This window comes from Stenella coeruleoalba (assembly GCF_951394435.1).
Source record: "Stenella coeruleoalba genome assembly, chromosome: 1".
NCBI lineage: Eukaryota > Metazoa > Chordata > Mammalia > Artiodactyla > Delphinidae > Stenella > Stenella coeruleoalba.
This window is the reverse complement of record NC_137169.1, coordinates 95,301,015-95,314,502: the sequence shown is the minus strand read 5'-3', so window position 1 is coordinate 95,314,502 and position 13,488 is coordinate 95,301,015. Positions and strand designations below refer to the sequence as shown.

Genomic DNA, 13,488 nt, shown 5'->3' with positions numbered 1-13,488 from the left:
AACAATAGAAATAAATAGAAATTGATGCATGCAGACACTCTTCAATTAGTATTTAAAACTCCTTGAACATCTGAATTTCATTTGTTCTGACTTCTAGACTGAGTGGAGGACATTTTCACTGGGAGATGCTCTGGTGAAATGAAGGTAGTATTTTTGCAAACAACAGTGACTTAAAACACAAAGAAATAATTACTGCCCAAAGTAGTGGAGCAACTTATCTATGAATGGAGTAATTATAGTTTCTAGCTTTGAAGAACACAGAAAAGATAGGAAAATACAGAAGACTTCTTTGAATAACAAAGATATTTTATACTGAATATCTAAAAATATATTACAAAAATCCAGTATGAATATAAAAAACTCAAAAACTTATTTTAAACATACCCTTTGAGAATTTGAAATTCGGTGATCGATGGAATTACTGGCATCTTGGAGAACTTTAGTGGAGGAATTACTTTTGTATTTTTTCCCCTTCAATCTGTTGACAAAGAGGAGCTTTGCAGAAGGTTTGGCAATAAGAGGTTTTTGTTTAGCAAGAATTTCACTGTTCCAGTTTTGAACCTACACAATTATAAATGGAAAGCACGACATGAAAAAAAATCACCAAAGCTATATATAATCTGCCATTTAGTAATTGGGGGTGGGAAGGGGGGTGAGTGGCTTAGATCTCTTAATAAATTCCTTTTTGCCAGTATATCTCACTGTTTTCTTTTTTAATTAATTATCTTTGGCTGCATTGGGTCTTCGTTGCTATGTGTGGGTCTAGTTGTGGTGAGCAGGGGCTATTCTTCGTTTTGGTGCGTGGGCTTCTCATTGCGGTAGCTTCTCATTGTGAAGCATGGGCCCTAGGTACATGCTTCAGTAGTTGTGGCATGCGGGCTCAGCAGTTGTGGCTCATGGGCTCTAGAGCGCAGGCTCAGTAGTTGTGGCGCACGGGCTTAGTTGCTCTGTAGCATGTGGGATCTTCCCAGACCAGGGCTCAAACCCATGTCCCCTGCACTGGCAGGCAGATTCTTAACCACTGCGCCACCAGGGAAGTCCCTAACTCACTGTTTTCAACAGCTTGTACCGAATGTATGTTATGGATTTCTCATTATCAAAATATTAAAATGGAGGTTTTTAAAAACCTAAGAAAACAAAGTTTGCGAAAAGTCCATAAAAATAAAATTTAAATGGTCAGAGAAGAAGCCAAAGTTTTATTCTTGGTATGAGTTACTTAGAAATCTGCTACAACTGGAAATTTTGGATGTATGTAGAATTTATAACCCTAAAAAATAACATCTAAAACTTACACAGCAGTAGTAATCTTTTGTTGATAAAACTGTACTGAACTCTTTGACTTTATTATGACTTCCAAACAGGAAGTTAGGGACTTCCCTGTTGGTCCAGTGGTTAAGAATCCATCTTCCAATGCAGGGGATGTGGGTTTGATCCCTGGTCAGGGAGCTAAGATCCCACATGCCGCAGGGCAACTAAACCTGCACGCTGCAACTACTGAGCACACAGGCCACAACTAGAGAGCCCACGTGCCATAACGAGGAGCCCATATGCCTCAACTAAGACCCAAGGCAGCCAAAACTAAAACAAATAAATATTTATTATGAGGTAAAAAAAAAAATCACGAAGAACTAATTCCACTTAAACATATTTTAAATTAGACATAAAGCTTTATCATCATTAGGCTCTTGGAAAATTACAGGGTTGAATCTGGTCAGCTTCTCATGGAATTTACTGTTGGTACCACTACAGATGCACCAAATTAATTTTGCTGCTTATTACTAGTTTCCTACCTACTAGAAAAACGAAGGAGATCTAAATTGACTTAAGTTTTTTGTGTTCTGGTTTTTTATTTTTTAAATAATCTACAGATTTAAGGATTTGAGAACCACTCACCAATATAAGAGGTAAATATATGGGGGAAATCATAAAGCCCTTCAGAAGTTAACCAGAAGTTTTAAAAAAACTCTGTAACTGTTTGGAATAAAAAAATATTGGATATTAGTTCAAATCAGATGTTGGTCTTATGAAGACTACTTACACAAAAAATGTCAATATTAAAAAATAATATGCCTATTATAATAATAGAGCAGAAGAATATTTCATTACATGGAAAGATGTTGATATATTGCTATGTCTTATAAAATAGTATCTATAATATGATATTCATATGAAAATGCAAGATGAATAAATACAAAAACATTAATTTTGGTTACTACTGGGAGGTGGGATTACCGATAATTTCAATTTCCTTGTTGGAAGTTTCCAAAGTTACCACAATAAACACATTTTATAAAAAGTGTTTAAAGAAATATACCATAAAGGTGTTAAGAGCATACCGTAACAATGTAAAATTAAGATAAATGGAGGTAGAAGAAAGCAGCCTAGATTTGTTCTTCAATAACCTTTTTCCAATTATAAAGTCCCTTCTCTGTTACTTAAAAAAAAAACCTAGAGAAGATGCGTCTTGAACAGAGTTATTTCTTTGTTAAAAAAAATGCTTTTCAAAAATGCAGTTAAAAACACTAGCTTGATCATACATATCATTAATCTTGCCAATAATGTTGCTGTTATTTAGGTGAAAAAAGTTTCCTAATCCTTTTCTGATTTTCCTGTTCTTCTTTTAATTAAAAAAACAAAGTAATGCATGTACATGATAAAATAGTAAAATATTCAAACAGTTCAAAATAGTATATAAAAGTGTTTCTCCTAACCCAGACAGCAATTCTTTTCCCACAGGCAATCGTTACAAGCAAGTATCTTATGTATTATTCCAGAAATGTCTTATGCATCTACAAAGTATATATATGCATAAACTTTTCTTAAACAGATGGCAGCACACTGTACACATTCTTTTTGCATTGTACTCGATTCGATTCTTTTCAAAGGAAAATGTTAAAGTGATACCCATATATGACAAGACTTATTTAAATTATTTAAATTAAAAGTTGCTAAAATATTTTGTTATAATAGTTCAAGAAATAAAAACTGCCAACCTTTTCTGGTGTTAACTTCATAAGTTCCATGTTTTCCATACTGTGTCGGCGTCCAAACTTGGGGCGTGCACCTTTGTAAAAAAAAAGTTAATTTAAGTAAGCCAGGGAGCCCTTAAGACTGAAAATTCAGCATCACTGTGTTATTCAAATTTAAAGTCTGCTACAAAAACCCACATGGAAGGAGGAAACATGTATTCGTTCAAGAATAATAATTTTCCACACCAACTAAATTAAAATAAAATATACACTCCCTCTAAAACGTTTTGATGTAAGGAAGTTAACATTTTGGTTGGAAACTAACTTTGGTTACTAACTACCCCTTAATTTAGAAAAGGCATTTTTATAATAACTGGTTTTATATGATACACAGTCTCCTAAAAACAACCCAAACAAACTGTAGAGAGGTTTAAGTAAGTAGAAACATAAGGAAAACATAAGGCCTTCAAATTTGAGGTAAGAACCAAAATAACATCCCCAATACTATATTATTACTCTTCTGAGTTACCTGTTTCCATTTTAAGATCTCATTAGATGACAGATTTACTGCCAGTCAGGAAAAAAGTTAAAGAAAAAGATCTTCAAAATATTTTTTCAAAAAGTTGTCATTAAATATGAAGAACTTTCATATCCATTCAATCTTTAATATTTTAAAAGGCATAATATAAGAAATACATGATACCTGATAGCCAGCTTCAGAAATAAACCACGGGGGAGGGGGAGGGGTGCGTTCAAGATGGCAGAGGAGTAAGACGTGGAGATCACCTTCCTCCCCACAAATACATCAGAAATACATTTACATGTGGAACAACTCCTACAGAACACCTACTTAATTTTAACAGAAGACCTAAGACTTCCCAAAAGGCAAGGAACATCCCCACGTACCTGGGTAGGGCAAAAGAAAAAAGGAAAAACAGAGACAAAAGAATAGGGACGGGACCTGCACCTCTGGGAGGGAGCTGTGAAGGAGGAAAAGTTTCCACACACTAGGAAGCCCCTTCACTGGCGGAGACAGGGGGTGGCGGGGGTGAAGCTTGGGAGCCACGGAGGAGAGTGCAGCAACGGGTGCGGAGGTCAAAGCAGAGATTCCTGCACAGAGGATCGGTGCCGACCAGCACTCACCAGCCCCAGAGGCTTCTCTGCTCACCTGCTGGGGCGGGCGGGGCTGGGAGCTGAGGCTTGGGCTTTGGAGGTCAGATCCCGGGAGAGGACTGGGGATGGCTGCGTGAACACAGCCTGAAGGGGGCTAGTGCACCACAGCTAGCCAGGAGGGAGTCCGGGAAAAAGTCTGGACCTGCCTAAGAGTCAAGAGACCACTGTTTCGGGGTGTGCAAGGAGAAGGGATTCAGAGCATTGCCTAAACAAGCTCCAGAGATTGGCGCCAGCCGCGGCTATCAGCATGGACAGCAGAGATGGGCACGAGATGCTAAGGCTGCTCTTGCAGCCACCAAGAAGCCTGTGTGCAAGCACAGGTCACTATCCACACCTCCCCTCTTGGGACCCTGTGCAGCCCGCCACTGACAGGGTCCCGTGATCCGGTGACAACTTCCCCAGGAGAACACTCGGGATACCTCAGGTTGTTGCACCATCACGCTGGCCTCTGCCGCCGCAGGCTCACCCTGCATCCGTATCCCGCCCTCCCCCAAGCCTGAGTGAGCCAGAGCCCCCGAATCAGCTGCTCCTTTAATCCCATCCTGTCTGAACAAAGAACAGACGCCCTCAGGCGACCTATAGGCAAAGGCCGGTCCAAATCCAAAGCTGAACCCTGGGAGCTGTGCGAACAAAGAAGAGAAAGGGAAATCTCTCCCAGCAGCCTCAGGAGCAGCGGATTAAATCTTCAATATCAACTTGATGTACTCTCAGTCAACTTGTGGAATACCTGAATAGACAACAAATCATCCCAAAATTGAGGTGGTAGACTTTGGGAGCAACTGTAGACTTGGGGTTTGCTTTCTGTATCTAATTTGTTTCTGGTTTTATGTTTATCTTAGTTTAGTATTTAGAGTTTATTATCATTTGCAGTTTATTGATTTGGTTGCTCTCTTCCTTTGTTTATTTTATATATATGTATATGTACTTTTTTTTCCCTTTTCCTCTTTTTGTGAGTGTGTATGTGTATGCCTCTTTCTGTGATTTTGTCTGTACAGCTTTGCTTTTGCCATTTGTCCTAGGGTTCTGACTGTCCATTTTGTTTTGTTTTTTAGTATAGTTATAGTTTTTAGGGCTTGTTATCATTGGTGGATTCGGTTTTTGGTTTGGTTGCTCTCTTCTTTATTTCTCTTTTCTTTAAATTACTTTTTTATTTTTAATAAATTTTTTCTATTTTATTTTATTGTATTTTTTCTTTTTCTTTTCTTTCTTTCTGCCTTTCTCTCTCTTTCTTTCTTTTTCTTTTCTTTCTCTCTTTCTTTTTCTTTTCTTTCTCTCTCTCTTCTTTCTTTTTCTTTTCTTTCTCTCTTCTCTTTCTTTCTGTCTTTTTCTTTTCTTTCTCTCTTTCTCTTTTTCTTTTTCTTTTCTCTCTCTCTCTTTCTTTCTCTCTTTTTCTTTCTCTCTCTCTCTCTCTCTCCCTCCCTCCCTCTCTCTTTCTTTCTTTCTTTCTTTTTCTCCCTTTTCATCAGAGCCACGTGGCTGACACGGTCTTGGTGCTCCGGCCAGTTGTCAGGCCTGTGCCTCTGAGGTGGGAGAGCCGAGTTCAGGACACTGGACCACCAGAGACCTACCGACCCCAAGTAATATCAAACAGTGAAAGCTCGCCCACAGATCTCCATCTCAACACTAAGACCCAGCTCCACGCAACGACCAGCAAGCTACAGTGCTGGACACCCTATGCCAAACAACTAGCAAGACAGGAACACAACCCCACCCATTAGCAGAGAGGCTGCCTAATATCATAATAAGGTCACAGACACCCCAAAACACACCACCAGACGCAGCCCTGCCCAACTGAAAGAAAAGATTCTGCCTCATCCACCAGAACACAGGCACCAGTCCCCTCCACCAGGAAGCCTACACAACCCACTGAACCAACCTTACCCACTGGGAGCAGACACCAAAAACAATGGGAACTATGAACCTGCAGCCTGTGAAATGGAGACCCCAAACACAGTAAGTTAAGCAAAATGAGAATAGAGAAATACACAGCAGAGGAAGGAGCAAGGCAAAAACACACCAGACCAAACAAATGAAGAGGAATTAGGCAGTCTACCTGAAAAAGAATTCAGACTAATGATAGTAAAGATGATCCAAAATCTTAAAAATAGAATGGAGAAAACACCAGAAATGTTTAACAAGGACCTAGAAGAACTAAAGAGCAAACAAACAATGACGGACAACACAATAAATGAAATTAAAAATTCTCTAGAAGGAATCAAAAGCAGAATAACTGAGGCAGATGAACGGATAAGTGACCTGGAAGATAAAATAGTGGAAATAACTACCACAGAGCAGAATAAAGAAAAAAGAATGAAAAGAATTGAGGACAATCTCAGAGACCTCTGGGACAACATTAAACACACCAACATTCGAATTATAGGGGTCCCAGAAGAAGAAGAGAAAAAAACAGACTGAGAAAATATTTGAAGAAATTATAGTTGAAAATTTCCCTAACATGAGAAAGGAAATAATCAAGTCCAGGAAGTGCAGACAGTCCCACACAGGATAAATCCAAGGAGAAACACGCCAAGACACATATTAATCAAACTATCAAAAATTAAATACAAAGAAAAAATATTAAAAGCAGCAAGGGAAAAGCAACAATTAACATACAAGGGAATCCCCATAAGGTTAACAGCTGATCTTTCAGCAGAAATTCTGCAAGCCAGAAGGGAGTGTCGGGACATATTTAAAGTGACGAAAGGGAAAAACCTACAACCAAGATTACTCTACCCAGCAAGGATCTCTTTCAGATTTGACGGAGAAATTAAAACCTTTACAGACAAGCAAAAGCTAAGAGAATTCAGCACCACCAAACCAGCTCTACAACAAATGCTAAAGAAACTTCTCTAGGCAGGAAACACAAGAGAAGGAAAAGACTTACAATTAAAAACCCAAAACAGTTAAGAAAATGATAATAGGAACATACATATCGATAACTACCTTAAATGTAAATGGATTAAATGCTCCAACCAAAAGACATAGACTGGCTGAATGGATACAAAAACAAGACCTGAACATATGCTGTCTACAAGAGACCCACTTCAGACCTAGGGACACATACAGACTGAAAGCGAGGGGATGGAAAAAGATATTCCATGCAAATGGAAATCAAAAGAAAGCTGGAGTAGCAATTCTCACGTCAGACAAAATAGACTTTAAAATAAAGACTATTACAAGAGACAAAGAAGGACACTACATAATGATCAACGAATCAATCCAAGAAGAAGATATAACAGTTGTAAATATTTATGCACCCAATATACGAGCACCTGAATACATAAGGCAAATGCTAACAGCCATTAAAGGGGAAATCGACAGTAACAAAATCATAGTAGGGGACTTTAACACCTCACTTTCACCAACAGACAGATTGTCCAAAATGAAAATAAATAAGGAAATACAAGCTTTAAGTGATACATTAAACAAGATGGACTTAATTGATATTTATAGGACATTCCATCCAAAAACAGATTACACTTTCTTCTCAAGTGCTCATGGAACATTCTCCAGGATAGATCACATCTTGGGTCACAAATCAAGCCTTGGTAAATTTAAGAAAATTGACATCATATCAAGTATATTTTCTGACCACAATGCTATGAGACTAGATATCAATTACAGGAAAAAATCTGTAAAAAAAAATACAAACACATGAAGGCTAAACAATATGTTACTACATAACCAAGAGATCACTGAAGAAATCAAAAATATCTAGAAACAAATGACAATGAAAACACAATGACCCAAAACATATGGGATGCAGCAAAAGCAGTTCTAACAGGGAAGTTTATAGCAATACAATCCTACTCAAGAAATAAGAAACATCTCAAATAAAAAACCTAACCTTACAGCTAAAGCAGTTAGAGAAAGAAGAAGAAAATAACCACAAAGTTAGCAGAAGGAAAGAAATCATAAAGATCAGATCAGAAATAAATGAAAAAGAAATTAAGCAAACAATAGCAAATATCAACAAAACTAAAAGCTGGTACTTTGAGAAGATAAACACAATTGATAAGCCATTAGCCAGACTCATCAAGAACTAAAGGGAGAAGACTCAAATCAATAGAATTAGAAATGAAAAAGAAGTAACAACTGACACTGCAGAAATACAAAGGATCATGAGAGATTACTACAAGCAACGACATGCCAATAAAATGGACAACCTGGAAGAAATGGACAAATTCTTAGAAAAGCACAACCTTCCGAGACTGAACCAGGAAGAAACAGAACATATAAACAGACCAATCACAAGCACTGAAATTGAAACAGTGATTAAAAATCTTCCAACAAACAAAAGCCCAGGACCAGATGGCTTCACAGGTGAATTCTATCAAACATTTAGAGAAGAGCTAACACCTATCCTTCTCAAACTCTTCCAAAATATAGCAGAGGGAGGAACACTCCCAAACTCATTCTACAACGCCACCCAAAAATCCTCAACAAAATACTAGCAAACAGAATCCAACAGCACATTAAAAGGATTATACACCATGATCAAGTGGGGTTTATCCCAGGAATGCAAGGATTCTTCAGTATATGCAAATCAATCAAGTGATACACCATATTAACAAACGGAAGGAGAAAAACCATATGATCATCTCAATAGATGCAGAAAAAGCTTTTGACAAAATTCAACACCCATATATGATAAAAACCCTCCAGAAAGTAGGCATAAAGGGAACTCACCTCAACATAATAAAGGCCATATATGACAAACACACAGCCAATATTGTTCTCAATGGTGAAAAACTGAAACCATTTCCACTAAGATCAGGAACAAGAAAAGGTTGCCCACTCTCACCACTATTATTCAACATAGTTTTGGAAGTTTTAGCCACAGCAATCAGAGAAGAAAAAGAAATAAAAGGAATCCAAATCGGAGAATAAGAAGTAAAACTGTCACTGTTTGCAGATGACATGATACTATAAATACAGAATCCTAAAGATGCTACCAGAAAACTACTAGAGCTAATCGATGAATTTGGTAAAGTAGCAGGATACAAAATTAATGCACAGAAATCTCTTGCGTTCCTATACATTAAAGATGAAAAATCTGAAAGAGAAATTAAGGAAACACTCCCATTTACTTATATTGAAACAAAAAGAATAACATACCTAGGAATAAACCTACCTAAGGAGACAACAGACCTGTATGCAGAAAACTATAAGACACTGATGAAAGAAATTAACGATGATACAAACAGATGTTGAGATATACCATGTCCTTTGATTGGAAGAATCAACACTGTGAAAATGACTATACTACCCAAATCAATCTACAGATTCAATGCAATCCCTATCAAACTACCAATGGCATTTTTCACAGAACTAGAACAAAAAATGTCACAATTTGTATGGAAACACAAAAGACCCCGAATAGCCAAAGCAATCTTGAGAAAGAAAAATGGAGCTGGAAACAGGCTCTCTGGCTTCAGACTATACTACAAAGCTACAGTAATCAAGACAGTATGGTACTGCCACAAAAACAGAAATATAGATCAATGGAACAGGATAGAAAGCCCAGAGATAAACCCACACACATATGGTCACCTTATCTTTGATAAAGGAGGCAAGAATATACAATGGAGAAAAGACAGCCTCTTCAATAAGTGGTGCTGGGAAAACTGGACAGGTACATGTAAAAGAATGAAATTAGAACACTCCCTAACACCATACACAAAAATAAACTCAAAATGGATGAAAGACCTAAATGTAAGGCCAGACACTATAAAACTCTTAGAGGAAAACATAGGCAGAATACTCCATGACATAAATCACAGCAAGATCCTTTTTGACCCACTTCCTAGAGAAATGGAAAAACAAAACCAAACAAATGGGACCTAATGAAACTTAAAAGCTTTTGCACAGCAAAGGAAACCATAAGCAAGACAAAAGGACAACCCTCAGAATGGGAGAAAATATTTGCAAACAAAGCAACTGACAAAGGATTAATCTCCAAAATATACAAGTAGCTTATGCAGCTCAGTATCAAGAAAACAAACAGCCCAATCCAAAAATGGGCAGAAGACCTAAATAGACATTTCTCCAAAGAAGATATACAGATTGCTAACAAACACATGAAAGCATGCTCAACATCCCTAATCATTAGAGAAATGCAAATCAAAACTGCAATGAAAAAAAAAAAAAAAAGGGCTTCCCTGGTGGCGCAGTGATTGAGAGTCCGCCTGCCGATGCAGGGGACACGGGTTCGTGCCCCGGTCTGGGAAGATCCCACATGCCGCGGAGCGGCTGGGCCCGTGGGCCCGTGGGCCATGGCCGCTGGGCCTGCATGCCCGGAGCCTGTGCTCCGCAACGCAAGAGGCCACAATAGCGGGAGGCCACAACAGGGAGAGGCCCGCGTACCGCAAAAAAATAAAATAAAATTAAATTAAACAAACAAAAAAACTGCAGTGAGATGTCACCTCACACTGGTCAGAATGGCCATCATAAAAATATCTACAAACAATAAATGCTGGAGAGGGTGTGGAGAAAAGGGAACCCTCCTGCACTGTTGGTGGGAATGTAAATTGTTACTGCCACTATGGAGAACAGTATGGAGGTTCCTTAAAAAACTACAAATAGAACTACCATACAACCCAGCAATCCCACTACTGGGCATATACCCTGAGAAAACCATAATTCAAAAAAAGTCATGTACCAAAATGCTCATTGCAGCTCTATTTACAATAGCCAGGACATGGAAGCAACTAAGTGTCCATCGACAGATGAATGGATAAAGAAGATGTGGCACATATATACAAAGGAATACTACTCAGCCATAAAAAGAAATGAAATTGAGTTATTTGTAGTGAGGTGGATGGACCTAGAGTCTGTCATATAGAGTGAAGTAAGTCAGAAAGAGAAAAACAAATACCATATGCTAACACATATATGTGGAATCTAAAAAAAAAAAAAGGTTCTGAAGAACAAACTAGGGGCAGGACAGGAATAAAGACGCAGACGTAGAGAATGGACTTGAGGACACGGGGATGGGGAAGGGTAAGCTGGGACAAAGTGAGAGAGTGGCATGGACATATATACACTTCCAAATGTAAAGTAGATACCTAGTGGGAAGCAGTCGCATAGCACAGGGAGATCAGCTAGGTGCTTTGTGTCCACCTAGAAGGGTGGGATAGGGAGGGTGGGAGGGAGATGCAAGAGGGAGGAGATATGGGGATGTATGTATATGTATAGCTAATTCACTCTGTTACATAGCAGAAACTAACACACCAATGTAAAGCAATTATACTCCAATAAAGATGTTAAAAAAAAAAAGATTGTTGCTCCACTTCATAAGCTACATTTTAAACAGGAAGTGCTCTAATTATCTTCTTTGAGGCATGGTGATAGTAGGAACTGGTTCCCACATGTTATTCTACTCAGACAGTTTTATTCTGGGAATAGTGTTGTAGGAAATAGATTAAAAATATTAAATTACTTTTGAATACATACCATCAGAAAACAAATACTCACATAATGTGGTTGTTACTGTTTATGATGTCAAGAATTTTCTTCCCTGATAAGAAACTCTTGAAGATAAAGAATGAAATAAATACATCTTCTAAAACAATAAGCTCACAAAATAATGAGGCTGGTTCCAGTGCTCTCAGAGTTTAACTGGAAAACATAGTCACTGAGAAGGTAATTTGTACTATGACTATAAATTTTTGTGAAGAGTCATCATCTGTAACAAGCCTTTTACTTCATTTATTCTTAGCTATTTCACATAAAGAGAAAAAATTTTTCTTAAAGAAACTGGATGCACTAGAAAGTAATGAAATCTAAAGTCATTCATTTTGTACAAAGTGAATCTGTAAACCTCTCCAGTTGCTACTCTTTCAGTCCCTTTCTTTGAGATTTTTACTTGACGGGGGTGGGGTAAGGGAACGTAGTTTCTCAACAAATTGCCTTCTTTCCATAAGTAGTTCCTACCCTGGGTTTTCTTGTCACAAAAATCTGTAACTTTTCCAACTCCGAAAATTATTTCGTCAAATTGTGTATCATGTGCTGCTTACTTTGTAAAACAGAACTTTGAGAAGCAAAAAAAAAAAAAAGAAAAAGAAACCACAACTGACACATTAACTCCCCCTTTTGTAATTCCCCCTATAACTTCCCTCTTCCTCCCTAAGTTTTTATATTTTCATTACATATGTATATATCTCTAAGCAATGGAGCTTATTATATAACATTACATACTGTGTATGTTCTCTAACTTGCTTTCTATGAGCAATCTCATGTTTGTGAGATTCATCCACGTTGGTATGAGTAGTTTAATTTTCATTGCGATTTTAGGACAAGGAAAGCATATACCCTTTCTATTGGTGACAGCTATTTAGGTTGCTTCCAATCATTTGTCATTATAAGCAGTATTACTACAGAAATTCTTGGAAATATCTCCTCGTGTACATGAGCAAGGCTTTGTTCCAGTCTGGGTAACAGATGAGTGTAACTGGGAGTGGAACTGCTAGATCATATGGTTGGTACATCTTCAACTCTACCAGAATATTGCCAGACTATTCTTTTGAATACACCAATTTCTACTCCTATCAACACTGCATAAAAGTTTCTATTACCTGTATTGTTTCAATACTGGTGTCATCAGGCCTTTTAATTTTCATCCACCTCATCCACCAATATTACCTTACTATGGTTTTCCCTGATTAGTTAAATACCTTTTCACATATTTATGGGCTATTTGTGTTTCTTCTGTTCATCACTTTTGCCTATCTTTTAGTTAGGTTATTTGTCTTGTTTTTAATTCATAGGAGTTCTTATAAATTGAGGATACAAATCCTTTTTTAATCATCTGTGTGGCAAATGTCCTTTCAGTTTGTGTTTTATCACTTTACAGTTTCTTTTAATGAAATGAAGTTCTTAATTTCAGTGTCAATCTTTTTCGTAATGGTTTTGTTTTTGTGGGGTTTTTTGTTTGTTTTTGTGTTTTGAGAAATCCTTTCCCTCTCTGATATCATGAAGATATTCTCCTTTATTTTCAGAGGTAGTACAGCATACTGATTGAACAGACCAATCACTCATTGTGATATGACCTTGGGCAACTACCTCTCTGTGGTTTTCTCATTTGTATAGGACAACTATACCTACCTCATAGATCACTGTGTGATGACAAATGCACCATCATCTGTAAAGGGGTCCGTATAATGCCTGGTAAGTAGTAAGCATTCAGCAAGTGTTAGCTGGCTGATCATAATTATTGCTCTAAATCTGTCTTCCATACTTAAATCCTTGATCCATCAAGAATTTATTTTTGTGTGCTATTAATTTCCATATATGCAAGGATTATAAATATAGACTCTATATTCCATTCCATTGGTCTATTTGTCTC

The 13,488-nt window shown here is 37.6% G+C and overlaps 1 protein-coding gene across 3 annotated transcripts in view; it reads right to left on the bottom strand.

Moving 5' to 3' along the window:
* The window catches only part of GPSM2 (G protein signaling modulator 2), a 93,537-nt gene that overhangs the window by 14,006 nt on the left and 66,043 nt on the right, over positions 1–13,488 (bottom strand). For all 3 annotated transcript variants that reach the window (XM_079899593.1, XM_079899594.1, XM_079899595.1), the window contains 2 exons: positions 2,994–3,064; positions 385–561 (listed from right to left, as the gene is read on the bottom strand). In XM_079899593.1, the coding sequence (XP_079755719.1) occupies positions 385–561; positions 2,994–3,064 (248 nt within the window). The remainder of the gene's footprint in view (positions 1–384; positions 562–2,993; positions 3,065–13,488) is intronic.